This window comes from Podospora pseudopauciseta (genome assembly GCF_035222475.1).
Source record: "Podospora pseudopauciseta strain CBS 411.78 chromosome 7 map unlocalized CBS411.78m_7.2, whole genome shotgun sequence".
Taxonomy (NCBI): domain Eukaryota; kingdom Fungi; phylum Ascomycota; class Sordariomycetes; order Sordariales; family Podosporaceae; genus Podospora; species Podospora pseudopauciseta.
Window position 1 is genome coordinate 458,044 of NW_026946668.1, and position 26,897 is coordinate 484,940.

Genomic DNA, 26,897 nt, shown 5'->3' on the forward strand with positions numbered 1-26,897 from the left:
ACAGCACATTGTACGCCTAGTGCCAGAATTGGGAAGGTGTCAAATATGCATGGTGTGCGAATGCGACCGACTCTCCAGGCGTATTTCTCACCCGCAGTCGCCGGGTCTAGTTCACAGATATTCGGCACCGAGTTTCGGTCAGAAACTCAGTGGATGCCGATCCCCAAGCTATTGGTAAATAGTGCCGTAGGTCTGCGTCGTGATCCTCCAAGAATACGGCCATTCATGACGCGATGGGGAGCTGCTGCCTTTATCCGCCCCTGAATCGGAGGGGTCCATTTACCCGGAATCACGAACCAGTTAGAGACAAGGCCACCATTGTTCCAGACTTCGGTGTCTACTTCTATGGGTGCACGAAAATGGCCGAAGGTCATAACAGTACCAAGTTTGCCAAATACCTGGTTGCTACTGACCAAAAAACGTGGGATCCTACAAAGTTGAAAGCCCTCAATTTCAGGAGTTGCTTCCCGGTTTCCCGCAATGCTGGGAACTGATCGACGATGAACCTCCAAAATAGGACTGTTAAAGTGTGAGTGGCGTGAATGAATGCGATTGGGCTGATAGGGGTTGCCCGGTTTATATTGCGTGCAGGAACTCATCAAAATGGTGATGGAACCTTAGCCAGCTTACCGGGTCAAATGAGCTCCCCTTAATCAACTGAGAGTACTCGCCTCTAGCCGTTTAATCTGGCACTTGAGATGTGACATCACTAATGTTTGCTGTGAGTTTGAAACTGCGGTGCTGCGTGATGTGACGACAAGCCCAAACCCAAAAAGTTGCAATAGAGAAAGAGAGAGGCTCACCGTACTATGCGACGTGTCAATCCGTACTATGTGGAGCAGGCCCAATGTACTTTTCGACTGTCAACCCGTAGTTTTTTATATGGGAAATCCCCCCTTTCTAGTCCGTCGTACTCCTACCGTTCCTCCTCTCCATTACCGTTACCGTCACCCATATTCACAACGCACCTCCCCGCCGTTAATTTTGAAGCTATTAATTAAGTGCGAGACTATACTGAGCCTTTGTTGTGTGCGTAGTATGCTTCGAGACACTCCTACTGGCCCGCCTATGGACCGTTAAACTAGGCGTACTACCCTACCTATCTATAATTATTAAACGTAGTGGGGAATGGAATAAGTAGTGAGTTGGTTAGTTAATTAGGTAAATTGGTTAAAGCTAAAAAGAAAGGCCGTTAATTATAACAAAGGTAGAGCTGAAACGACGGTATGGGTGTATTGCAGTGTGATGGAAACAAGGAGTATTGAACGATGTTGTGACACCTGTAGGATTAGGGATAAGTATGGGAAAAAGACACCCTATATAGTACGAATTGACATGTCGCATAGTACGGCGAGCCTATCTCTAAAAAAAATGCTGTAACCTAACTTTAGCGTCGCAAAAGAGTACATGGTGATAGGTCAGCTTCCAGATAGGTTGAAGTGAACAATGAACAAAGAGAAACAATAATGCCTTTGTTAGTAGGCGTCTCAACCGCCACAATGCAATTGTCCAGATGAGCTGGGAGATGGAGATGTGGGTTTGAACGTGATCCCTTAAAAGGTATACCATGTTCGATCTGATTTGAACAGTTTTCCGAAATTTGATGATGTTTTCGAATTCCTAAGACACTCCAAACATTTCTACACACAACACACTTTACCACTAGGTACCTAATCGAACCCAAAGCCTCTATGATGGCTAAAGTTACAGCCTATTCGCCAGATGATGAATGCAGACATTACGCCAGCACTGCAGTACCGATAGGCATGGCTTCAATAGCCTGGGCTGTGCATAATGGCCTCCAAGATTTGCTATCGGCCTGGGAGATTTATCTGATCGTCCTGTCCGCCTGGCTTCTTGTCTTGTCCATAGCAACTCGCGTTACACTCTACACAAAGTCCAGCACCAAACCCGCAGACCTTGCCTACGAAGTATCAAACGTCAGTTACGAAGATGTTCGTGGATATCTAGAGGATGGCTGCCCGCGGACCAGGTGCCTACACAACATATGGTCCGATTATGAGCCAGTGCCGACGACGGATCAACCCCAATGTAATGACGAAGAACCCAAAACACCAAGCATATGGGACGGAAAGGCCGAATTTTCATGCACCTCATCGGATGGCGAGATCATCCCTAATGATTCTGTCACGCAGCATGGAATTATAGGCTGGGAAATCAGGGTGCTCATGATCCAACACGACAAGCTCCGAAAGCGACGACTCGAAAAGGCTGCCAAGAATAAATCTGGCTTCCCAGAGTTCAAGTACTGGCCTCGAGATCCTTCTTTGACCTACAAACAAAACTGGAGTAACTGGTATGCCACCCGCAAGGAATACCGGCGTTTGCATCCACCTTCGGAGGAGGAACTCGCAGAGGAACGGCAAAGAAGAAAGGAACAGGAAGAGAGAATCGAGAAGAGGTGGTATGAGAAGCATGGGATTCCCAGGCCTACTCCCCTACCAAAGATCTGCGTCGTCGATGTGGAAGGGAAGGTGGAAGATCTGGATGGGATGATTGGCTGTGGTAACGCATGCAGGCGCGTTGAGGAGAGTTACCGGAAGCCCGGAGTGGATGAAGCGTTTCTGTGGCCTTATTGGACACCAAAAAATGCCCAAGAAGAGTGGGAGGGCACCCTAATTGATGAAGGGGAAGAAGTTGAAGACTTGTGGACAAGTTTCGGCTATAAGCACGACGAATTGAAGGCTCGGTTGGCGTAGGACGATATTCAGACGTATTAAGATGGGACAGCCCTGAGAGTGGCAAGTTGCTGACCGATTTTACCGTGGAGATAATGAATTTGAAAATGTTAAGAACAATATTAAAGGGAGTTTCAGAACCCTTGTGTGAAAGACGTGAAGCTTGGCCATATGAACCCTCAATTGTGTGGCGAGGTTTTCGGCGGATGACTCAGTGGCCGCGGCCAGGGCACACCCGAACCCAGCTTTTGCGGGGGGTTGCTCCTTCTTGCTCTCAACACGGATATGCCCAAACGTGAGCTATAAGAACATGGCGCCTTGTTTCAGTCCAAATCATTTTAATTGTCTAATACCATCAGCCTTTTTTTACCCCAGGTACACGACACAATCTTTTGGGTGATTCTCAACCTACACCAACCACGACGATGGAGCCACAGCCACCATCTCCGCCATTTCCTGCCAGCAGCGCTCTAAAAACTATTGCTAAATACAAACAACGTTCTTTCGACACCTCACTCAACTCCCACATTCCCCTCCTCGAGTCCGCAAAGAACCCCTCCTCTCCTGACGTTGTTCTTATAGGAGACTCCATGATCGAACGGATGCTCACCACCGCCAACTGCGGCCCAAACCTCGTCTCGCCTTGGCCATCACAAACCATGCTTCCAAAGGATAACAGCAAGCAGTTTCAAGCAGGCCGAGTTCTCAACTTGGGAGTGGGAGGTGACAAGATACAGAATGTGGCCTACCGCCTGGTTGGTGACCCAACGCAGTGTCTCAAAAGTGTTGCAGACATGTTGGCCGCGCGGAGAAGTGTAAAGTTGTGGGTTTTACAGGTTGGGACTAATAACCTGAGCCCCAAGAAAGGGCTGGGAGATGGAGATGTCGATGCTCTAAGGGCCTTGGTAGAGGCCCTGCTGGACATAGGAGCAGAGGGTTGTAAGGTGTTAGTGACGGGATTATTCTTGCGAAAGGATATACCCTGGGAGAAGATCAAACAGGCGAATGAAAAGATTCGTCAAGTGGTAGAGAATTTTGCGAGTGGCCACCCAGCAAGTGTGTTGTGGCTTCCTGCGACAGAGGAGGTCAAGGAGGAACACTTGGTAGACCACGTGCATTTGAGCGAGGCTGGATACAAAATATGGATTGGGAGGTCACTGGCTGACGAGACTATGAGGGTATGGGTTATGGCAGAATGCACAGCCAAGGATTAAGAACTGGACTATTGAACGGTCATGGAGGCTGTATTTTCTGTCAATGGAGCTATAGTGTTGTTGGCCTTTGCGCCAGCCATTGCTCTTCAGTAAAGTACCTTAACTATTTCTTTTCTAGATGATTCTCATTTTGAACTTTCTCCACCACCAGGACGGGCTGCCCCTTGGCAGCTGCCTCCTTCTCAGCAAGCAGCTTCTTTTCCTTTCCTCCCCAGTAATGCCAATCCATGAAGCGGTAGCCTTGCACGCTTTGAGCAGTGGCATTAATGGTGTGGCAGCCGAACAAAAGACGGTTGGGTGGTATGACAGCAAGCGAGAAACGCATGAACGTGAAGGCGTAAACGATGAGGGCGCAGGTCATCTTGCCGGATATTCTGAGCGTTTTTGTTAGTGTGTTCACTGTTATGGTGAACACTCACAAGTCAGGGCTCTTCTGCGTATCCGCTATGGCCGCGAGAGGAATGGTGAAGTTGGAAGCCGGGCCCCAAAAGTCTGCACGCATTGAGGCCGGTCAGTTTTTTGGTCCTGAGTGCGGCCAGGTCACGTAGGTAGGGAGGTCGACTTACGCGTCGAGCAAAAGTAATCGGTCCAGGGATTGGACCTGATCTTGGCATTTGCCGCCTTGATGAACGCAGCGGCCATTGTTGATACTTGATGTCGACGTTCGATGGTATGGTATTGAAGAACAAGTGAAAGACGAAAGGTGCGTGAATCCTCCCGCAGACTCCGGTTCGGAGAAAGAGGGGCAGTATTTGGTGAGATAATTCATGTTACACAGCCAAGAGGAATTTTGCGTTCCGATATCAGATCCGGCATTTACCCTTCTCTTTCTCCCTCGCCGTCACGTGGATGGCTGAGTCGCATCTTTCTTCAGCAGGACAATCCTTTTCATATGTCAATCTTTGCGCTCTTGCGGGCTGGGAGGTGCGTACGCAGGTGCTATAGTGAAGGAAGCGCTTTAGGCTTGTCAATAGGGCTGTGCTAGCTCTGCCATTCTGTTCGTGGGATTTGGAACTGATCGCAGATTAAAAATGGAAGCAGAAGGCGGTAGTCATGTTTTATAAAATGACTTTGGCGTAGGTTTGCAGTGCTCCCAGTGGTTGCTGTTCCCGCAATGCGGGAGGGCCTGAGGATCGCCGGCCGGCCACATGCGGCCAGCCTGGCTGGGTTCAGAGGCGCAACCAAGACCTCGGCGGCTACTACGTCCTTGAACCGCCAGCCTGGTTAGGGTGTACACGTCAGATGTTTGGGCATTGTTCTTTAAGGTTGAACATGTCCCTGGCTTCGGGCATGTCGATATCGACATGTCAGGTGTCTCAGCTCTGATGTATTGTTGATGTTGAGACTATATTTGTACTCTCAGCTTCGTGACAGCCTTTAATGCCTTTTCGGTTTCTCACCTTTGGCATACATCCGCCGACAAATAACTGTTAATACAACAAAGTTCCACTCAGCCGGCATGCGAGCCGCTATCGTCTTCCTCGCTACGTTCATTGCCCTGGCGGCAGCAGCACCGGAGATGACCATGGAGAAGCTTCAGGAGCGGGCGCTCTGTGTAAGTAGCTTCAACCTTTCCACAGGAAGGCGCGCATTCCAGCTAGCCGTAACTAATAGGTAAATGTACAGGAGTGCAATGAAAACCGCTGCCGTGGCCCGAGTTGCTGTGCGAACGGAACGTGCTGATAATTCCTGCTATCGACAGGGTCAGCAAGTACATAAGACTCGAAAATACTCACGAGACTACGATGTACGTTGTAACGACTTGGATATGGGCTTTCAGCGCTTGTGTATTGGCTTTGGGAATAGGACTTGGTGACAAGAATAAGGTGGAGTTTTGGTGAAATCGGGACCTAGTGTTCCAGCTTCAAAAATTTATTGAAACTCGATTTTTCCATGCTTAAAAAATCTCAGCTCAGAAAAGGTTCCCTCTCAGTAGCTAGACAATCGTGAACTGTAGATTTCGGCCAGCCATTTCGTCCGTCATGCCCTCTCCATCTATAAACCCATCCATATACCCGTCTCCCACAATCCTATGTTTGCCCCTTTCAACACCATCCTCTCTTAAAACAAAAAAAGGGCAGTCACCCCCAAACAAAACCACCACTATATGTCCCTGCTGAATCGACTTGACACCCCGTCCATATTGTCCCTGTTACGGGTTCGTGTGGTAGGTTGAGCGGGCGGTAGGGATACTTTGACATCATAGCAAAGCGGTGACAACAATCTCCAGCTGCTGTTGAAGTCTGAACATGTCTTGCTTGAGTGGGGTGAGTGAGGTCGCCATAGGAGCGTCCGTGGTGCAAAATCTCCTCCTGATAGCGTTGACCCGATAACCCTGAAAGCTGCCGAGTCCATTAAATAATCCCCAAGAATACATGATTGAGCATATATACTTGATATACCAAAAAATACACCCCAAAAATTATGCCTGTCTCCAGGCCAATGTTGGCATGTTGAGCAAACAAGAGTCGAAGCCATCCAGATGACCCCGCCATTCTCCGCAATTGGCTCCCCCGCACCCCGCATCCCCACGTTTGCCCTAAAAAACGGTTTGTGGGCCGCGACGGGTTGACACGTTTAGGGGTTGAAGCAATTTCTCACAACACAGCTTGCCTGTGACCATTACTTAGAGGAGGATCAATTGCTTTTTGAAGATCACTAATACTATGAGTCTCATGCGAGGTTGTTATGCCATCTGAAGTCAAGTGTGGAAAGAAATGAGTGAGAGGATGAAGTTCAGGCGGGGTTTTGGCTGCTTTTCTCCTGCCTGCTTGGTGTCTTCCGTACACATGCATGTTTGAGCAGCCACCACCGACTTTCCCGAGTTTATCACTGCATCCTCCAACGACAGTAACGATCTTATCTTCGAGTACAGATTCATGTGTAATGCTCTCGTCCGGTCGCAAGCCGAGTCGCCGACCGCCACGACGACAAAGGGTTAGTTAACCCACAAACCACATGCCCCGCCTACACATAGTAGCTGGGAGCGACTGAAAGCGTGTTCGCGTCCTCGCAGGTTAAGAAACGGTTTACTTCATTATAATGAGGTTAAGCTGACGCTACAATGGCCCCTAAATTTCCCTGCATCACTTTACAAATCCGCATCACTTTACAAATCTGCATCATTGCTGATGGTGCTTGATCCTCCGCCCTGAGCCTCTGCAATAACCTGTGTCCGGGTCACCTTGCCTGTCGTATCGACAAAGATCCAGCTAGTCACCTCAACGCCCGGGAAGGGCTTATAGTCATACTGCAGCTCAAACTCGACAACATTGCCCTCCTCTTCAATCGTCCGGTTATGTCCGTTGAACTCCATGTCCTTGTCGTATGATCCCACCACGACCCGCGACTGCTCATTGCCGTCATTGTCGAGATACTCGTCGTAGATGCTGCCGTCCTGTGCGAGGACACGGTTCTTGTGTGCTTGGCCAGTGTAGTCGTTGACGCTGAAAAGTACATTGCTCTCGAGCTTGTGGCTTCCCTCGAACGACCGTTTGGTGTTGCCTCCTGCAGCATCCTCTTCCCCGGCCCCAGTTCCGCCTCCAAGTCCCTCACCAACACCATCGAGGAGGTCAGTGGTGGAGTTGATGATCTGTGTGACTTCCTGTCCCAGTGTCGCAATGATGGGATTGAGATCGATGCTGTTGAGCACATCGTCGACCATCTTGACAACATTCCCGAGACGCGCCTCCAGCTCGACCTTTGCAGAGACATTCTCAATCTTGAGCTGGACGCGGTTGATGCTCGCGTCAACGCCCGCGCTGAAGTGCAACAGCTTCAGGACGTTTGCGTCGAGGTTGACCTTGGCCGTGAGGTTTTGCACGTCAACCCCGATGTACCCGACGCTCACCGAAGCGTTGAGATACACATCTGGCTCTTCGGCAAGCTGGACACCGCCGGTGTTGGCGGTTTCGTAGTTTACCGTCTCGGGGTCGCCGCGCTTGTCGAGTCGGTACCCGATGTACCCATCGTCTCCATCATCTGCGCCATAGATGGGGTTGAAGAGGAGGAAAAGGGCAGCTGCCCTAGTGAAAAGGTCTCTCATGATGGGCAACTCTTGAGGGGCCTGGCAGAGATGGAAAGAAACAAGCAAAAGCAAAAGACAACCAGCAGATTACCGTGGGAGTTGGGTAGGTGGGCAAAGAGCAGCTGTATCAAGTAGGTGTGCGTTTCCACACCTCCCACATCGTCATCCAGCGGGCAGAGAAATGGATAGCTGAGGATTGGACGCGCCCAGACACGGTCGGGCATTATCAAGCTGGATCGCAACCTGCATGCATATATTCCGGATTCTTGGTTTTGCCTTATTTGGCTGTCTTATTGACGAGGTTCATGCCAAGGTACAGGCCTTCAAAGTCAAGCTCAGGCTGCCAAGGCCAATTACCGTTGTGATGCAAGCACCAAATCATGGCAGAGCCCCTGACCGCCCGCAGCTCAACACCCCTGACAGGGTTTCATCCAGCTCAGTGGAAAACATGCCGAGTGGACGCTTCTCAGCAACGCTTGGAGTTTGGATCTGGTTGTTCCTGAATGCAACACCACAAACCGGATTCATGGTGGTTTCATTTTAAATTTTTGCTGGCAGCCATCGCGAAAACAAGGAGTGATCGAGGTCATAATGGACACCCAAATAAGACGTGACGGAGAGTCCTTTCTGGGCATTCTGTTGAACAACCAGGACGATCACTGGCGAATCAAGTCATTGAATCGATGTGCCTGGCAGCCTTTTTATTCCTCCAAGTTGACTAGACATACACACCTCACCCATCGCCAGGTGAGACGGTCTTTTGCTTTCTCTTGCGCGTGCTGGCCTTTGGCATCTTCACTCGTTTCCGAAGACTCCGCTTCCCACCGCTCACGATGAGGACCTCCTCGCGCTGGTCCCTTCTCAGGGCTATCCTCCTGCTCGTAGCTCTGTTCATCACTCTCTCAGCTGCGCAGACCGAGTCTGCCGAGCCAGCACCATCATCAGAGCCCGCTGCCGAGCCCAGCACGGAAGCACCCTCGCCATCGGCAACACCCAGCTCTCAGACTGCCTCCCCATCCACTGCTTCGAGCGGAGGCGGCGGCAGCGGGACACCCACCACCACCACCACCCCTCGACCCTCGGGAAGCAATCCTCCTGACGTCTATCTCCGCGTTCCTGAGCTCTCAGTCGGCCGCATCGAGCTCGACGTGGATGACCTCAAAGCGGATGTCAACCTCAACGCTGAAATCGCCAACCTCGTCTCCATCAACGTCGGTGTGGCGGTTGGCATCCAAAAGGTCAACATCACCATTTCTGACGTAGAAGCCGAGCTTGAGCTTGTTATTCGTTTGGGACATTTGGTCGACATCGTCAACCGAACCCTCTCATCTCTTGACCTCAACCCACTGCTGATCAACCTGCTGAACAACGTTTCTGACGTTGTTGACTCTGTTGTTGGCGCCGTGGATGGCTTGCTGGGTACTATCACGCAGGGCGGCAGCACGTTGAGGTTTTTGATTGACAACCTGGGGAATATTGTGCAGGAGGTTGCTGGGGAGGGAACAGATATCGTCAGCAGCATTGTTGGAAACTATCAGAAGAACATGACGTTTACTGGTGTGGCTAAGGAGCTAGGGAACGGGTTGACACAAAGGACGTACCGGTATGATGCGCTGGGGAGCTTGGTGAATATCATCTTTAATACCATGGGACAAGTCGTGCAGGCTGTCGTGGTCGGGAAGGATAATAGCGGTGGCGGCGGCGGAGGAGGTGGCTCAACGACGACAGCTCCTGCCAGCTCCGCACCTGCCACAAGCGTGGCTCCGGCTCCGACGACAAGTGCGCCGGCGGAAGAGGGCGAGTAGCAAGGCTGTTACGGAGAGATCATCTATACCTAATGATACATTATTGGTAGCTCAATGACATTTGAACAGAAACCATACTCACACGCCATCTCGTCCCCTTTAGCGTTGAACTGCTTCATCTGAAATACTATGCATTTATTCCCTTAGGCTCCCTGCCACCTGAACAGAAACGCCGACCTGGAACAATATCCCCGATAATTTAGGTAGCTAGGTATCCCATCTCGTACGAGGACCCCTTACGCTGGCTAGCTACCTATCATCTATCGCTCCTGAAGGTGATGTGTGGGACCCCGAGGGCCAGTGGATGCCGGTACTTTGGGGAGGTGCGAGTGGCAACAATGGAAAAGGGGATACAGCGTGATATCACTACAGCAACAAATGTTTACTCTCAATGTTAAATTTCATGTGCGGTCAAGTTACTAGATACATTTATATACTGTTACCATCCCACCATTCAAGCGGGCATCTGAACGGGAAGAGGGGCGTAGGCGGTGACAGGCTCCGGGTCATCAGCGCCAGCCTCAACCATACCTCCAAGAATCATCGTCTTGGGCGCCTGAGCCTGGTAGAACCAAGGGTCGGTAAACGCCTTGAACTTCTGGTCGTGCCAGTCCTTGGCGGTGACATAGCGTCCCTCCGAGTCCATGAACATGGTGTCGTCCTCGGCGCGGAGGAAGTAGGCGATCGAGTACCGGTGCTCGGTGGGGTCGAAGGGTACGACGCGGTGGATGCACGACTGGAACTTCATGCCGCTGGCAAAGCGGAGGGAATCGCCGACGTGGACGAAGGCGCAGTTCTTCTGGGGCTCGACGAAGCCCATCTCGAGGGCGCCGCACTCTCCGGGGGGGCGGACCTGGAGACCCCATTGGTCGCTGAAGAGGAGGGTGAGGGAGCTGATGTCGGTGTGCTTCTGGTGGCCGACCTTGTGCTGGCCGGTGATCTCAGCGGGGAGGTAGTGCATCATGGAGAGAGTGGTGGCTGAGGGGCGGTCGTTGCGGTGGGAGTTCTCGAAGCGGTCCTTGCCAGCCAGGTTCAAGCCGGTGGAGAGGGCTGCCAAGATGACCTTGGTGATGGTGTTGCAGCTGCCGATGACCTGCTCCAACTGGTGGAGATCGCCGCTGTTCTTGATCGGAGAGGGGACGCGAGGGCTGCCCTGCTGGATCTCGTCTCGCGAGACCTTGAGCATCTCATAGCCGTCCTTAGAGCCAGCACCAAAGGCGCCAGTGCGGTTACCGACAGGCTCGTAGCCAAGATGGGAGTCGATCAAGCCATATTCGTTCTTGGCCTCGAGGGGGGCATCAAAGAAGCGGTTCATGAGCTTGAGAAGTTGCTCACGGTCCTCGAGCATGCGACGGCCGTCGATGCTGTCGAGATCGAGCTGGAAGTAACCATCCTGAAGGCAAGCCTGGAGCACCTTCTCGACCTCCTCAGGATCCTGCGAGAGGAGCAGATCGTACTTGATGGTCCTCATGGGCCAGACAGGAACCTGCCTGCCTTGCCATTCGACGGTCTTTACGGGTTCGGTGGTAGGAGCCATGATGATATGTGGGCGGTTGAGAAGTTTACCAGCTCTGTTCTACAGATTTCCCAAACTCACGGGGGACAGACTGGGCTACAAATAGTTGGACCATTGCCTCGACCTTAGCTCAACTAGTACCTAGCCCGGTGCGAATCGGAGGCCATCTATTGCAGTCAAATGAAGCATATAGTCAATGAGCTAGTTTCCCCAGCCTACCCCACACTTCCAGCGTCCCTGAGGGTACGTTGCCGGATTCTCCCATAGTAATTGATGGGGGTCTTTCTCCACCGATCGGCATTTCCGTTGCAACACCTGACGCCCCCCGCATCTTGGGTGTGTTTACATCGTCGGGCGGGTTGCAGTCCGTGGTTTGTAAGAGGAACAATCAAGATTACAAGAAGGGAAAGTGATATTGGGCTTATCTACCTGCAACTGGGGTCCTTTATGAAGCAGACTATCCGGAGGCCCGGAAACCAACCCTGAAGGCTCGCTCCCTCCTTGACACACTATCTACTTCCCCTTTTCGGGTCTTGGTGTACACGTACACATGGCGAATCTGAGTACAAAACTAGACACCGAACTTCGATGCTCTGCCGAGACTCCTCGTCACGGCAGTCCGGGTCCTCAAAGGCCGAGTGCAATGCTCTGCGTGCCACTGACGTATCGGAGTCAAAGCACTTGATGAGGAGTACGTCTTCGGGTGTCATCCGATATTTGAAATACCACCGATGGTGCGGGTTGTGGCGTACTACCCACGACTCCCCCTGAAAGCCGTCCTCGACCATTTCTGCCCCCACTAGGTCCGAGTCGGGAACCGAGTTTGCATCCGCCACAGCAATAGGATCTTTGAGAATGGTCTGAATCGGGCGCCATATGTTGATGATCTGATATCTTCTCGTGATCAGTTCGTCTGCTTGTTGCTTATCAGGAAACTCCCATCTCAACCTCCTTTCGGCACCAACATAAGACTGATCGACGTGTGTTCTGGTGACTGGGCCACGGTTGGCGAGATTCTTGCCGTTGAACCCCAAGTGGTGCCATTGTGTTGGACCTCGGCGGACTTTGTGGTTGAAGATGTGGATGTGACTGGCACCCGTGATGTCCTTCAGAAGTTCCTTGCATTCCTCATAGTAGACTGACTTGATCGACTCCTCACTGGTGAAGCCCTCCTCCTCTTGACTCTTGTGCCGACAGTACTGAAACCCATGGGTATCCAGGCGGTAGTCGTCTTCGTCCCCTGTTATGTCCGTGACGGTGAACTCGTGAGGGAGGTGTGGCCTCTTGTTCGTCACCTTTCCTTCGCCGATGAAGATGGGAGTCGGGGGCAAGCCATCTCCCGGGTCGTCCCAGTAGTTGAGTGTGGTCCGTACATTGTGCTTCTCCGTCAAGGCCATGGTCGCTTGCTGTCTCTCCAATAACTCTAACAGCCCTCTCGGAACAGGCCTGCCACGGCGTCACGTTTTAAGGTGGTAGCAGCACGCAGACGAGGTCGCCAACTGCCGGTATTTTCCGGTCGAATTATCCACGAAGGATAGCTTCCGGAGGAACGCATTCCGGTTGGCAGTCGGCTTGGCAGGGTACCACCCAAGATTAACCGCCGGTCGGGTCGTAATCGTGACACCAGCCAGAGTCCCGTGACGGCTTTCCACTCAACTTCCAACTAATGAGCCAGGACTGTCCGGTATAGTCAACGCTTGGTACCTAGTCGGCCAGAGAAAGAATGGCCCAGGACGGTTTTGTCCTTGTTTCTCGAGAAAGCCAGATCACCAAGAAGAGCCACGCGGCGGCCAACACCGCCGCAACTCTCCAGCATGAGGGCCCTCACGACCATCTGGCTGAAATTGCCTCATTTGTCGACAGTCAGTCGGAGAAGCTGTGGCACTTGAACAAGTTCATCCACAGTAATCCTGAGCCCGCTTTTCAGGAGTTCAAGGCTCATGAAGCTCTCACCAAGTTTATGCGCTCGCGGCCTGAGCGCTGGCAAGTGACGTCGTCTGCTTGCGGAATCGAGACAGCATGGATAGCAGTCTACGATAGCGGCAGAAAGGGACCAGCCGTCTCTTTCAATGTCGAGATGGGTACGTCGACCTCTTTTGGACTCGCCTCTGTGCTCATAATGTTGACATTGGTCAGATGCCCTCCCCAATCTTGGTCATGCTTGTGGTCACAACCTTATCGCCTCTGCTTCCCTCGCTGCAGCACTCGCGACGGCTCATATCATAGAGAAGCACTCTTTGGCCGGAAAGGTTTATGTCTTTGGCACCCCAGGAGAAGAAGGATACCACGGGGGTAAAATCCAGCTTCTCAACCGAGGTGCCTACGACAAGGTTGACATCTCCCTCATATCACACCCTTCCATCTTGAACAACTCGCCATTTGTTCGAACCACAGCCTTCTGCCGACTTGAGGTGGAATTCTTTGGCCGGGAAGCCCATGCGGCCAATGCTCCGTGGCAGGGAATCAACGCTTTGGATGCGCTGGTGGCGTCCTACAACTCCATCTCGATGTTGCGTCAACAGACGCAGCCGAGCGATATCATCGGTTTTGCCATTACCAACGGCGGGGGAGATGCTACCAATGTTATCCACGCGTACTCGTCGGCTGTGTGCACGATTCGATCCTCGAGCGCGTCCCGTGTCGATACGCTGGCTGACAAAGTCGGCGCGTGCTTTGATGCCGGTGCTAAGGCTACTGGTTGCACTGTGGAGATCAAGGTGATCAAGGGATACAAAGATCATGTCCCCAACATGCATTTGGCCGCTTCGTTTGCTGAACATTGGAGCTCACTGCCAGACCCGTATCCCGTTGGGCCGGAATTGCGGGCTCATGAGAGAGGGTACACGTATGTCAAGGCGAGCACCGATCAGGGGGACATCAGCCATGCTTTGCCGTCGATCAATGTCAGTTTTGCGATCCCTGCCGGGCCGGAAAAGGATGGCCCTCATAGTGCCGACTTTGAGAAGGCAGCGGGAACCAAGTGGGCTTTTGACCGAGCCTTGAGGGTGGGCAAGGGGATGGCGGGTGTGGCTGTTGATGTCCTGACGCGAGATGGGTTTCTTGACACGGTGAAGGGAGAATGGCGAGAGAGGTTTGGGGTTGAGAACAAACTTTGACGCGTGAAAGCTCTAAAGCCTCATAACTCTATTTACTTTACGTTAACTAAGTCACGAAAACAGCTACGTTCAATGCCATATCATACCTTGCCTGAACGTTATTGCTGCCAAAGGACTACCGTCCAGCCAGTGATGCGGGCAAGGAGGGGGTCATGCGCAACTGATTCCAGCTCGACGCGCTACCACGACGCGCCGCTTTGGTTAGTTGTATGGCACGTTTGCGAACCGCAAGTGCCATAGAGTAACCAAAACTTAAGAAAAGGCGTTGAACCTTCGTATACCCAGGCCATCGGGGCGATGCGACTGCAAAGTCAAAGTTACTGGTGATGACAGTGGTTGCTTGGAAGTGAAGCCCCAAAATTTGGCGTTGTGGTGCTAAGAAGTGGTGGTGGGGCCAGTGCGGGGCAACTCTAATTGCCTTGCTCTCCTCATCCCCAAGCTGTGGCAAAGTCGATACTCCGTATTGGTCAAGCATCACACCAAGTGAGACCATACCAAGGTTGAAGGTGTTCTTGAAGCAACGATGGAATATTATACATTCTCTGCCAACGACGGCACCATCCTAGCCTTCCAATCCTCCACCCCCCTCACACCAAGCCCCTCACCCGTCAACGACAGCATTATTCTCTTCTTGCATGGGTTCTCCGGCTCCTCCGCCTACTTCACCCGGAATTTCCCTGCTCTCTCTGAACGCTCTTGGGTGCTCGGCCTAGATACGCGGGGTCATGGCCGGTCCAGTCACTCCAAAGGAGGATATCACGTCGCCCGTCTAGCTGCTGACTTGAGGGACTTTCTCTTACACATATATTCCCTCAACCCTGGAAAGAAGTACAAGATCACAGCAGTTGGACAGTCAATCGGCGCCGCTATTCTCTGGACCTACACTGAGCTTTTCGGGGATGCCGAGTTTACCTCATTTCTATTTGTCGACCAGGCACCACTTCAAGATCGGGATTTGAGATTCGAATGGGACGAGAAAAAGGCCCACAGGGGCTGCTATGACGAGGAGAGCATGCTCGCAGCACAAGCGGCCTGGGTTGAGAGACCGGAGGAGACATATGTTGGATTGGTGGACGAATGCCTGGGGTATCGCTACCAACCTTCTTCCCAGGATAGGGATAGAAGTCCAGAGGAGCGACAGCAGGACGAGGAGTATTTCACAAGTATCAGCAGGGTTTGTGATGGGAGGTGGTTGGCGAGGTTGCTGGCTGATCATACAAGGTATGACCACCGCGAAGCATGTGAGTTGATCACCAAGCCTACACTGGTGATGGCTGGGAGAAGGAGTGGATGCTTTTCGCTGGAAGGAATGAGGGAGGTCGTCGAGAGGGTCAAGAACGGGAGAGGCGTCAACATGGATAGTAAGGCCCAGATGTCAGTCTTCGAGAGCGGCCATTGGTTGTTCTGGGAGGAGCCGGAACGATTCAACCAGGAGGTCTTGGAATGGGTATGCCGGTGGGAGTAATTTTTAGTGCACTCAGGAAGCTCATGGTGCGTGCAATGGGATGTTGATAGCTGTTCTTTGTCCGGATGCGGATGCTTTGGCCCCCATGTGTCGACAGCCCGAAAAGGCCCTGCTCTAGGAATCCGAGCTCGGTTCAGCTGTATTCTCGTTTTACCACAACCACATGGTTACAGTGTAGTTTACTCGTGCAGGTGCCCCTCGCGATTCAATCATGTGCATTGTTTATGTCCCCTGACTTTACCACTGAGTCCTGGCGCGTTCTCAGCATAATCTGCACCTCGGTCTGAATAATGAGGAAGATTTTCCTCTTCAATAACTGTACGCGGTGGCATTGGTTGGTACACTGCAGGAGTAATTTCATCATGGTTATAGCTTGCCTGTTTTCAAGCGTGGATTGCGGCTGCAGTTGCCCTTCACCATTGTGTCTTTGATATCTTCTTAAGATTGTTCCCCCTGTCCAAGTTATATCTCAATGCAGCTCACAGAAACCAGCAAAGAAGACCTGAAAGACCGTTGGTCGCTTATAAGACCAGCTGTTCTGAGAAGCTTCTGCTATGATGCCTCAAGCTGTTGCTGCAAGTGAAAGCTTCTTCTCTGAGTAAAAGCTTCACCCATATCTCAACAAAAGCCAAACAATGGAGTCCCTCACGGCAAAATTCACAACGGCCTTCCGGTCAGAGCGCCTTATCTATCGTGCAATCGATATGCAAGACATCCTCCTTGTGGCCCGCATGCTCTGGGACCCTGTCAACCAAGGATTTGGCGATCCTACCTTGTACACCCCTCTCAGCGGCACCGTCGGTAGCGTCATGGTCCAAAAGGGACTTGAGGCAAGCCTCCTAGCCGTATTGGTCTGCTTGCCCAATCCTCAGGCACAGCAAGATGCTGCACCCGGTCTCCCGGGCAACAGTCTCCGTGCAGCCCAGGAAAGTGCCATCCCCATCGGCAGTCTGATGCTGAGCAAGCCGACTGCGCCCCAGACTGACCATTGGCGCTGGACAAGAATAGGACTGGGCATTGCGGAGGAGCACCAGGGTAATGGATACGGAAAGGAGGCTGTGAATTGGGCGCTTGACTGGGCCTTTGAGTTTGCAGGCATGCACCGTGTCGAGTTAACCACAGCCTCTTACAACGACAGGGCTATTGCCCTGTACAAGAGCTTGGGATTCAAAGAGGAGGGCAGAAAGAGAGAAACCATCTACATGGATAGGCGGTGGTGGGATATGGTTGAGTTTGGGATTCTGGAAGGTGAATGGGAGGCGCTGAGAGGCAAGAAGTCTGGCCAAAGCGGTGGACAACGCATTGTTCAAGGGGGCTTTTGAAGTATAAGACGAGATTCAGGGCTCGAGATGACATGAGACCGCCTGATTTGCGTTGAAGAAGCTCCATCCCATAGGTAGAACAATCGCTATGAAGGTCTGCAATACAATGGATTAAAAAAGAGCTGCATATGGCATTGTAACTGGCACACGTGATTCTCATTGGGAAGAGGTCAGAGAAACTTGACATTCACAATGTGCTGAGGCGTGCTAATACATCTTTCTTGGTATCTGTATATGAAGTGAACTTCTAATGTCTCAAGCCAACGGCTCTGGTCCCCTCAGGCTTAAACAGTTACACGCTAATTGAGTTAGCAGAAGAAACCTTCCAGACTGATAAATTCTGTTTAGCAGCCTTCGATACCTACTAAAATTACTTGCCCTATATATCCCGATTGTTCCGCGAAGAATACACTGTTGAACGCTGTCATACTCTAGTAATACTCAGCTTGTTCTCACCTATTTGATCGCCCGAAGAGATTTGTTTTGCGGAGCGAAAGGCCAGCACATTACTCATTCATCACCAAGACACCCCAAGTGACAAAAAGAAAACGAGAAACTTCTCCCGCGGATCCCACTTCCACACGTAGTGGTCGGGCACTTCACTTCAAATCAGATATTCTACTGCTTCGCTTCGACTACACCGATCATCCAACCCTAAATCAGGAAATCGATGACCTCCACAAGGCATTCGAAAGCAAGGGCTGTACAGCGAGTGTGCTTGTCATTCCGATGAAGAACTCATGGGACTCCATACGGCCAACAGTGCTATCTCACCTATCAATCTATGAACACGGCCAGGCTCGGAACAAAATCATCATTCTGTCTTTACATGGTGGCTGGTCAATCAATACAGGACTGTCGTTCTCAAGGTGACTGGCAGCCGATACTTATGTAAGGTGTGCATTACTGTGCCACAAGGTGCTGATAGTTGTTCAGTCACAATGTTCCCAGGCGGATGAAGAGACTCCGATCAGACGTTTTGACTCTACTTCGGCTTCATGCAGAGCAGCATGACAATAGTGTGAACCAAGACATGCGAGACCGGCAAGCCTCACAGGCGGGCATTCTCATCGAGGGAATGTGAGTGCTTACATACTCATGATTCCACCTAGGACTTTTTCTTCCAACTAAAGTCCTAATTGTAGCAAGCAACGCTACCAACCCGAGGCATCTTTCCAGTGGTCTCATCTCAAGGGCTTGATTCGGAGCGCAAAGTGCCATGTGCTTGTTGTCCTCGACTGCTGCGCGGCTGGTGGAGCACTTTTTTCGCAAAGTGACAACCAGATTGATCGTTTTGAAAGGTCCGAGAAATATGCCAAGTCGGTTCATCTATGCTTGCCCAGGGAAGGGAACAACGACTGGGGAACTGAGCACGGCGCTTTTGCAAGTGATCAACAATTGGAGACCGGATACCACCAATCTATCGGCAGGGACGATTGATGAAGATGTCGGACTGATCCTGGCAACAAAGATGCTGAAAGCCCAGAGAGAACTCACTAAGAAGAACCGCGGGGACAAAAGGTCGGACTAGAGGTCGCTCTCGCAGCCAGGACGCTTTGATCTGCACAGAGCAAGGGACGACGGAACAGAAGAGCAGTTTCTTCTGACAGGCAGAGAACTCAAGATTCCTACGCTCAATAAAAAAAAACAAAAAGAAGAAACCCGCGACTTATGGCACGGATATACCATGTTAACCGATCATCATCATCGATCGAAGAGAAAGTAATTTGAAAGTTGCATTAGGATAGTTGGAGCCAGACCTTGGCGCAGATGAACCTTAATAAATCCTGGGTTCATTTTTGGACTTTTCTGACGGTTTAAACCACCTTCTGGGCGCACATGTGGCTTGCGATGACTATACCTGCAGTGTAAGGTAGGTAAGGTAGGCTTAAATAGCAGGCGCCCACCACAACCTTCAACAGTCACCTGCCCAGAGACATCCAATTCAACCAGCGGGGACCGAAAGACAGATCGCTCTTTTCGCATTAAACTTACTGCATACAGCATCGAAAAAGCCAAAATGTCGGCCAACAACCGTGTTGAATCCAGTTGGATTTCTGACCTCAGCAGCGCGTTGCGCACACCGTCCCATGATCCAACCACCGCTTCCTTGGAGTCCTCCATCATCGCCTTAATCTACGGCGCCAATCGTATCGAAACTGCCGGCACAACACTTCATATACCGCCGCACTCTGTCGCGAGATCTTTCGCAATCCACCACCCAACCGCGCCGAAGCAGAGTCCAATAAACTTACAGCCACAACCCCCTCTCATCACCGTGACGCCGTCCTAGCCGATCTCGCCCTGAACGGTCGCAAGTCCGCCGACCTCGAACGCGCCTACAAGGAAGTCGCTCAGCACGCCGAAGCCTTAGTTCACCTTGTCAACCAGATCATTATGCGCAACGAGCCCTAGTCAGAAGAGCTCATCCTCCAAACCCATCGCATCCTCTGCAACCAACTCAGCACAGGTAGCCGCTCTGCCAAAGAAAATGACAAGATCGGTGCGGGCAAATACAGGACCCACAAGGCCGCTGTGAAATACGATCTAAAAGGTGGTGGGAAACCAAAAAAGACACTCTGCATACGGGCCAACGCCGTGCCGTCGTATATGAAAGAATTTGTCGATATGCTGGACCAGGACTGCACGGAACACAGGGTCTACACCGAGCCGTATGGCTTGCGGCGATACATCACCACAAATTTGCCTTCATTCATCCTTTTGGGGATGGAAGTGGGAGGATGGGCCGCCTGGTGTTGAATACTCTGATGTAAGTACGCAGGTCATGTCATTGTCCTGGGAAGTGAGCCGCTGTGGGGAGAGAAGGGTGAGGAATTGGATGGGGAGGATTTGACGGAGGATCAGAAGGTACATGCGATTGAGAAGAGGGCTCAGAGGGAGTATATTGATCTAGTGTCCTGGGGAGGCAGAGTGTTTCAAGAGGAGGATTTGTAGGTTGAGCCGAAAAGCCAAACGTGGCATGATGAGTGTAGGGGGTTGTTGCAAGATCTTTTCAGGAAGCCATGAAACATATTTTGGGTTCATAATCGAGGATAGTGAGGCCCTCAACGTGAGGGTCAGCAGTGATATTGACGGGGGCTCTATACCTACCACGCCCGATACAACACTTTTCATGCCGGTCTTGATAGCTCAGTGAGTCTTTTATTCATCTTGCAAAACCACCAAAGGCTTCTCGCCCGATAGTGTCGATAGTAACTTGCAGCGATAAAAGATATCGTGAAAATTCAGTGCACCTCCCAACATCAACCAGAAGAACGCATGACCTCGTGACAGAAATGCCAGTAGCTGATCCTTGGCTCTTTGCCTTCCCTCTCCTCTCTTTCCCAAACCTCTAGAGGCTTATTCAGGACTTCATGTGATACTTCGTGAAAGTAATCGATGGTAGGAGATTGTGCATCACTGTCATCGCCAGTGTGGGGTTCGGGGGCTTCCAGAGGTTCGAGTCGAGTGCTGCAAGCGCTGAAACTCATCTGCTTGTAATACCGGTCATCCCCCAGCACCATTTTCTCCGCCGCTTCCTTGAGCCTGTTTTCCTGAGATCTGATGAAGGCATAGTACTTTTGCACATCAGTTGCCATCATGGTCATGGTATCCTCCGTGTACGCCCAAGGATAGGCCAAGTGAGCGTAGAATCGATGCAGAGGGCCACGACGGCTATCCTGTAACCGGGCAAGAGGGCTCAAGATGTTGTGGTAGGCCTGCTCGATCTGCCTTCCTTGATCGACAGTCAACCTGTCGTGACCAACTGGTGGGGTTCCCGGGGGATTAATCGTGATGACTCTCAGGGTGAGACCTGGGCCGTTGATCTTGTCATTGACATACTCAACCGTGTCGACCCAATCTGTAATGGCCGGGTGGCCAGGGCTGCTGGGCCAAGAGTGATGCACGTAGGCAGGGAACACAAGCTCAAGAAAGCGAAGAGACGCGAGGCTGTTGGAGGGCACTTGATCCCTCAGAAACCTACTAGCCGTGAGCCGAGTGTTTGGGTAGGTGTCCACCCAGGGCAGAGATGGTATGATGTCAGGGTCCAGCATGTCGCCATAGTCGTGAACGATGAACCGGTTGGTGGAAAAGAACACGTGCTGAGCCTCGTAGTACAGAGTTCGGCATACGAGGAAGAGGTCTGTTGGCGGAGCCCAGCATCGACAGTACGATGAGACGGCAGTGTGTTGCAAACGACAAAAGCAGCCGGCGTGGTAGTTACCGGGTGTGGTACACTCAAGCCAGCAGTTGTTGAACTGGCATCCGTGGTGATGGTCACGACGGCAAGAAATATGCAGGTCGTTATTGTAGCCCGCCTGGTGCCGCATTGAATATGTCGGTCGATTCGCCCTATAGGCCTGCCCATCCCATGATACCTCTTTGATGGGGGTAACTAGATTGGTGAAACCCAAGATCCGGAACCTCAACTCACGAGGAAGGTCAAGGAAGTGCGAGGCAACTTGTGAAGAACTTGCAGCTGAACACTGGGTTCTTGGGAGAGATACGAGTCCAAGACACTTCCGGACCACTTCATCCACCAGGTTCTGCAGCTCAAAGTCCGGCCTATTCCCAAGTCTGACATGGCAGCCTTTGAGACGGGGCAGCGTAAGGAGAGGCGCGAGAGCAAGCTTTCCCGCCTCAACATCTCCATGATCAACGTCGCAGACGAAAAAAAGCGTCAGGCGATCTTGTGGTATCTCCGAAAGATGGCGTGCTGCTGCCTCCCACTTCAATAGCAGAGACAGGGCAGACGGATCTGTGCTGCGCAAAGGGGGCTGGTGAGCTTTGCTGTGGGTCCTTTCACACCAGGATCTTCCGACAGAGGGAAGCTCGTCGGTTGCCAGGCAGCAGTCAGCAACGTTGTCCCCTCCTGAAGTCTCTTGATGGCAGGATGTATGGTTTAGCACCACCTTGAGGCAGGTCAGCGAACCCAGAGCTGTACCTGTCAGGGCCAACAGTGGGTCGGAAGGGCCTGGGGAAGAGTGAATGACGAAGACGTTTTCGGCGTACAGCAGACCAGCGGCCTCTTTATAGATTGTACGGCATGATAGCAATAGACCATGAAATCCAAGATGTCGTTTTACCAGCTTATCCGTTGCGGAGATATGGTGGTTGCGGTGTAAGTTGAAGACAAGACTTGCAGCGACATGCTCTGTAGCTGCGACGCCCATGAACTCGTAAATGCGGCGGCGTGTCTTGGGCGAGAGGCGCAGCAGCGGGTTCGCACGATCAGACCGTAGCAGCATGGCTGAGAGACGGCTGTTTGTTTCGATGTTGGACAAAAGTGAAAGGAAACCATGACTTCACCTGTTTTGCAGAAGTTTTCCAGGTGCCTTACCTAGGTAGGTATGCAGGTGTTCAGTGCGGTCGTTGCTTTGGCCAGAGGCAAATGCGTTCCGCATGATTATTTGCTTGATCGCCAACAACCCCTGACTGCACTTTAACTTGTTTGGTCCTAGCAGCAGGCCAGCGCCTGGTCCACACTGTGTCACCAAACGGGAACCAACGGCTGTACTATTTTTTGTTTTATTTACAAATCCGTTTTCGACGAAGAGTGCGAGGCGATTCTCAGTCAGTATTCATCAGCCCAATGCAGTTCCAGCTTCTGGTTGTACAGCCAGTTACTGTCCAGCGGCTCCTCTCGCTCCCGAGATTGTCTCTCGTAATGCTCATCACCTAGCACATATCGCTCCCATCGCTCCTTTAACTCGCACTCATCCTCATCCACCATGGAACCCCGGTTTAAATAGGCTTTTGACAATTGCCAGGGCACTGGAAAATGGCAATAAAACCTTCCCAATCCTCCCGGTTCGGCCCCGGTATCCATACCCCAAGACGCAAATGGTGCCATGATGCGTGCATAGCCATCCAAAATCATGTCGCCCTGGATCTTTGTTAAAGTCGCGTGGCTCTCTGGCCAATGACCGTTCGGATCCCCCCACACATAGAGCCTCAGCGTCAGGGCTGGAAGATTTAACTTGCTATATGCCCATGCCATGGTCTTGGTCCAGTCCTGCGAAGCCAAATGGTTTGCTCGGGGCCATGTGAGGTAGCTGAACGGCGGAAGTACGAGTTCCAGAAAGCGAAGATGAGATAGGCACTTTTCGGTAACCGCTTGCTTTAAAAAGTCGCAGGCTGCAAAGCTACTATGGGGGTAATCGACTAGATCGGGAATATAGCTAAAGTCGTCCCAAATAACGAAGCGGTTGCGGGAAAAGAAGATGTGTTGAGCTTCATCGCAAAGCTTCCGGCAAACGAGAAACAAGTCCGTAGGGGGGCCCCAGCATCTGCAGGATGATGAGACAGAGGTGTGATGAAGGCAACAGAAACATCCTATCGGAGCTCTCTGGCCTGAACTCTCCCAACACCAACCGAAACGGTAACCATCCAGAAACTTTGGAGGGCATTGAAGGTCGATGGCTGCGTATCTGGGTTTCATCTCACTGGCCCAATATCGTTCGCGACGAGCACCCCAATTGATCTCTTTGAGAGGAGTCACAAGATCGGTGTACTCGAGAATGCGTAGTCGTATTTCGCGCGGGAGGTTGAGCAGATGACAAACAGTCGTTTGTCTACTGCCGAGTATGTTGGAACGAGGTTGCATGTTGCCAGTCAGGTCGGCCACCACGGATTCCAACATGCGTTGTACTTTTGGCTCTCGAGCTGCCGACAACCTAACGTGACAATCCTTCAGGTGAGGAAGAGAGCGGATTGATGTCATGACAGCCATAGCAATACGTGAGTCCTGGTAAGCAACGTCGCATACAAGAGCAAGCTCCAGACGGCCTGCTGTTACCCCCTGGGATAAGTAGGCAACGGCAACCTGCCACTCTTCCATGATCAACTGGGACCGAATATCATCGCTCTTCAAAGGTGGATTGTGTGATGCCTGCCACCCTCGATCCCCTGGGTATCTCGCAGCACGAGGCCTGCACACGTCCCTTGTGCAAGCATCCTCAGACCTAACATTCCACCCAGAAGAAAGAGGGGGCTTACGGCAGCAGCCAACAAAAACCTTATCATGACATGCAGCCTGGTTGAGGACAATCTTGAGGCAAGTTAAAGAGGCCAGCGCGGTAGTTGGCAAGGAAAGTAGCGACCTCAAAGAGCCAGGCCCGGAGTAACAGATAACAAACATGCTTCTGGAATACAGCAAGCTTGTCACCTCCTCGTGAACGGACTTGCAGGTGTGCAGCAAGCTCCAAATGCTCCTCTCACCCTCATTGTCTTGAGGCTCTCCACAGCTGTTGAGATGGAAGATCAATCCTAGTGTGGTAGAATAGGGAGAGCTGGCGCGAGTACATAGGTAATAGATATGATTTCGGACGCTAATCGGAAGTCGAAATAAAGGACTGTGTAAGGTAGACATAATGGCGGTAGTTGGGGATATCGAAGAAGCTTGGAGTTATTGCCCGCATGTTGGGGAGAAAACTTTGAACGCGGCGCAACGACAGGAGCCACAGTGCTAACACTGTGCATATAACTGTGAAGTCGACTGTGCCCAATGCCGGTGAAGGTTGTTACATATTCACGGTTGATGCGGGCTATTAATTACACTGAGGTGCATTTGACCTGTCGACCCCAGGCCAAGGACCAACAGGCATTTGAGTCCCAGGTCTAGTTTATGCAGGCCAGCAACGCGCTCAGGACGGGAGGCCTAAGCCAGTGGCTAGGTGCTTGACGTATGGCATTTCGTTTTGGAGGTGACTTTGACACTGCCTATATTTGCATCCACTGTGTACCTATACGTATGATGGCATGGTTACTCCAGCCCGGGGCTCTAAGAGACCGGCAATGCGGCAATCGCCTACCTAGGTAGGTATGCAGGTGTTCAGTGTGGTCGTTGCTTTGGCCGGAGGCAAATGCGTTGCGCATGATATTTGCTTGATCGCCAACAACCCTGGCCGCGCTTTACCTAACTTGTTGGTCTTAGGAGGCGGTCAACGGCACTTCACGCGAGATCAAATTCCGGAAGGGCAACATTAGTTTGTCTTTCAGATTTCCCACTTCACGCCTACTGAAGGGTTTTGTTTTAATCATTATTTCTGGAGAATGTGGTGGCCAGCGATCACTGGAACTATTCCTTAATTCTCACGCTTACAGTTCCACACCCACGAATTGTACAGCGGCTCGTCTATTAGACGCTGTCTCTCGTAATGCTCATCGCCCAGTACATACCGCTCCCAGCGCTCTTTCAGCTCGCACTCATCCTCATTTAACGAGTGGTAGTAGTTCTGGTCAGTTGGCCATTTCCAGGGAACCGGGTAGTAGGCATAAAATCTCCCTAATCCTCCCGATTCAGCCTCGCTAGCCACACCCCAAGATGCAAAGGGTGCCGTGATGCGTGCATAACCACCCGTAATCATGTCCCCTTGGATTCTGGTGAGATTCTCATAATTTTCGGGCCAGTCACTATGCCTATAGTAGACTATATCCTCCACATAAAGCCGCAAGGTCAACCCAGGGAGGTTCAGTTTGCCGCGTGTCCATTTTACAGTCTTGGTCCAGTCAAGCGCAGCCGGATGGTTTTCTAGGGGCCATGTGCGGTAGCTAAAAGCCGGAAAGACAAGTTCCAGGAACCGAAGATGTGACAGGCACTTTTCAGTAACCATAAACTTCAAAAAGTCGCTCGCTGCAAAGTTCATGTGGGGATACTCGACTAACGCGAGCCAATCAAAGTTGTCCCGAATGATAAAACGGTTGCGAGAGAAAAATGTGCTGAGCTTCATCGCAAAGCTTCTGACATATGAGAAACAAGGCCGTGGGCGGGGCCCAGCATCAACAGGAAGATGAAGCAGAGGAGTGAGCGAGGCGACAGAAACATCCTATTGGAGCTTTTTTGCCGGCTTTCCTCCAACACCAACCAAATCGATATCCGCTTTGAAAGCGCAAAGGGCGGTGATGGTAGATGGCCACGCGATTGGGCGCCATTTGACTAGCCAAATAGCCAGGCCCATGTTGTCGATCTTGGCGAAACCAATTGACCTCCTTCAGGGGAGTCACCAAATCAGTATATTCGAGTATGCGCAAACGTATCTCGCGCGGGAGGCTGAGTAGATTACACCCAGCCGCTTGTCCACGGGTATTGAGCATTTTGGGACGAGGTTGAATGTTGCCGGTCAGGCCAACCACCAAGGACTCTGCCATTCGCAGCAGTTTTGGTTCTCGAGCTACCGAAAATCTGACGTGACAGTCCTTCAGACGGGGGAGAAAGCGCAACGATGTAATAACAGCGGTAGCAATGCATGGGTCGTCGTAAGCAACGTCGCATACAATAGCAAGCTCAAGCCGCCCTGCTGTTAGGCCTTGGGATTAGTAAACAACCGTCGCCTCCCACTCTTCCAATATTTCTTGGAACCGAGTATCATCGCTTCTCAAGGGCAGATCGTGTGACTGGTGCGCTGCCCACGTGCATGCATCTCGCGACTTGAAAACCCAATAAGGAGCCCATTTGTTCTTCCGACAGCATGGACTAAAGAGCCCACCATGGCATGCGGCCTGGTTGAGTACAATCTTGAGGCAGGTCAAAGATGCTAGGGTGGTGGTTGACAATGAGAGTAGCGACCTTAGAGAGCCAGGCCCGGAGTAACGGATGACGAACATGCCCCTGGAATATATTAAGGCCGTCAATTCTTCGTGCATAGCCCGGCAAGTCTGTAGCAGGCTCCATACGGTCTTAGCACTCTCATTATAAGCTGGAGGCGCCACACAACTGTTAAGATAGAAAATC

General features: G+C 51.6%; 12 protein-coding genes across 12 annotated transcripts; 6 read left to right on the top strand and 6 right to left on the bottom strand.

The window, feature by feature from the left end:
• Positions 1-1,691: 1,691 nt before the first annotated feature.
• Positions 1,692-2,720, top strand: QC763_704193 (uncharacterized protein; the record flags this gene model as incomplete). Its single annotated transcript, XM_062915418.1, has 1 exon — positions 1,692-2,720. The coding sequence occupies one exon, from the start codon at positions 1,692-1,694 to the stop codon at positions 2,718-2,720; it is 1,029 nt and encodes a 342-aa protein (XP_062761189.1).
• Positions 2,721-3,124: 404 nt separating this feature from the next.
• On the top strand, positions 3,125-3,913 carry QC763_704190 (uncharacterized protein; the record flags this gene model as incomplete). Its single annotated transcript, XM_062915417.1, has 1 exon — positions 3,125-3,913. The coding sequence occupies one exon, from the start codon at positions 3,125-3,127 to the stop codon at positions 3,911-3,913; it is 789 nt and encodes a 262-aa protein (XP_062761190.1).
• QC763_0114330 (uncharacterized protein) lies at positions 3,849-4,555 on the bottom strand (the record flags this gene model as incomplete). Its single annotated transcript, XM_062906518.1, has 3 exons — positions 3,849-4,287; positions 4,333-4,405; positions 4,480-4,555. 3 exons carry the CDS (start codon positions 4,553-4,555, stop codon positions 4,017-4,019), a joined length of 420 nt encoding a protein of 139 aa, XP_062761191.1. The 3' UTR covers positions 3,849-4,016.
• Positions 4,556-4,729: 174 nt separating this feature from the next.
• Positions 4,730-5,133, bottom strand: QC763_0114340 (uncharacterized protein; the record flags this gene model as incomplete). The annotated part of the gene is made up of 2 exons (XM_062906519.1): positions 4,984-5,133; positions 4,730-4,766 (listed from the first exon to the last, which is right to left on the bottom strand). The coding sequence occupies exons 1-2, from the start codon at positions 5,061-5,063 to the stop codon at positions 4,730-4,732; spliced, it is 117 nt and encodes a 38-aa protein (XP_062761192.1). The 5' UTR covers positions 5,064-5,133.
• A 1,889-nt stretch (positions 5,134-7,022) lies between these two features.
• Positions 7,023-7,958, bottom strand: QC763_704160 (uncharacterized protein; the record flags this gene model as incomplete). Its single annotated transcript, XM_062915416.1, has 1 exon — positions 7,023-7,958. One exon carries the CDS (start codon positions 7,956-7,958, stop codon positions 7,023-7,025), a length of 936 nt encoding a protein of 311 aa, XP_062761193.1.
• An 815-nt stretch (positions 7,959-8,773) lies between these two features.
• On the top strand, positions 8,774-9,745 carry QC763_704150 (uncharacterized protein; the record flags this gene model as incomplete). Its single annotated transcript, XM_062915415.1, has 1 exon — positions 8,774-9,745. The coding sequence occupies one exon, from the start codon at positions 8,774-8,776 to the stop codon at positions 9,743-9,745; it is 972 nt and encodes a 323-aa protein (XP_062761194.1).
• A 454-nt stretch (positions 9,746-10,199) lies between these two features.
• QC763_704140 (uncharacterized protein) lies at positions 10,200-11,282 on the bottom strand (the record flags this gene model as incomplete). Its single annotated transcript, XM_062915414.1, has 1 exon — positions 10,200-11,282. The coding sequence occupies one exon, from the start codon at positions 11,280-11,282 to the stop codon at positions 10,200-10,202; it is 1,083 nt and encodes a 360-aa protein (XP_062761195.1).
• Positions 11,283-11,770: 488 nt separating this feature from the next.
• Positions 11,771-12,658, bottom strand: QC763_704130 (uncharacterized protein; the record flags this gene model as incomplete). Its single annotated transcript, XM_062915413.1, has 1 exon — positions 11,771-12,658. The coding sequence occupies one exon, from the start codon at positions 12,656-12,658 to the stop codon at positions 11,771-11,773; it is 888 nt and encodes a 295-aa protein (XP_062761196.1).
• Positions 12,659-12,848: 190 nt separating this feature from the next.
• QC763_704120 (uncharacterized protein) lies at positions 12,849-14,626 on the top strand. Its single transcript, XM_062915412.1, has 2 exons — positions 12,849-13,342; positions 13,398-14,626. Exons 1-2 carry the CDS (start codon positions 12,985-12,987, stop codon positions 14,375-14,377), a joined length of 1,338 nt encoding a protein of 445 aa, XP_062761197.1. The 5' UTR covers positions 12,849-12,984; the 3' UTR covers positions 14,378-14,626.
• Positions 14,627-14,900: 274 nt separating this feature from the next.
• Positions 14,901-15,842, top strand: QC763_704110 (uncharacterized protein; the record flags this gene model as incomplete). Its single annotated transcript, XM_062915411.1, has 1 exon — positions 14,901-15,842. One exon carries the CDS (start codon positions 14,901-14,903, stop codon positions 15,840-15,842), a length of 942 nt encoding a protein of 313 aa, XP_062761198.1.
• Positions 15,843-16,477: 635 nt separating this feature from the next.
• Positions 16,478-17,164, top strand: QC763_704100 (uncharacterized protein; the record flags this gene model as incomplete). The annotated part of the gene is made up of 1 exon (XM_062915410.1): positions 16,478-17,164. The coding sequence occupies one exon, from the start codon at positions 16,478-16,480 to the stop codon at positions 17,162-17,164; it is 687 nt and encodes a 228-aa protein (XP_062761199.1).
• A 3,263-nt stretch (positions 17,165-20,427) lies between these two features.
• Positions 20,428-24,536, bottom strand: QC763_704090 (uncharacterized protein; the record flags this gene model as incomplete). Its single annotated transcript, XM_062915409.1, has 4 exons — positions 20,428-22,415; positions 22,602-22,676; positions 22,793-22,904; positions 23,112-24,536. The coding sequence occupies 4 exons, from the start codon at positions 24,534-24,536 to the stop codon at positions 20,428-20,430; spliced, it is 3,600 nt and encodes a 1,199-aa protein (XP_062761200.1).
• Between the last annotated feature and the right edge of the window lie 2,361 nt (positions 24,537-26,897).

Coding starts and splice junctions, on each gene's coding strand:
- QC763_704120 (XM_062915412.1), top strand. CDS start 12,985: ATGGCCCAGGACGGTTTTGTCCTTGTTTCTCGAGAAAGCCAGATCACC. Junction 13,343..13,397: donor CTCTTTCAATGTCGAGATGG/GTACGTCGACCT, acceptor GACATTGGTCAG/ATGCCCTCCCCAATCTTGGT.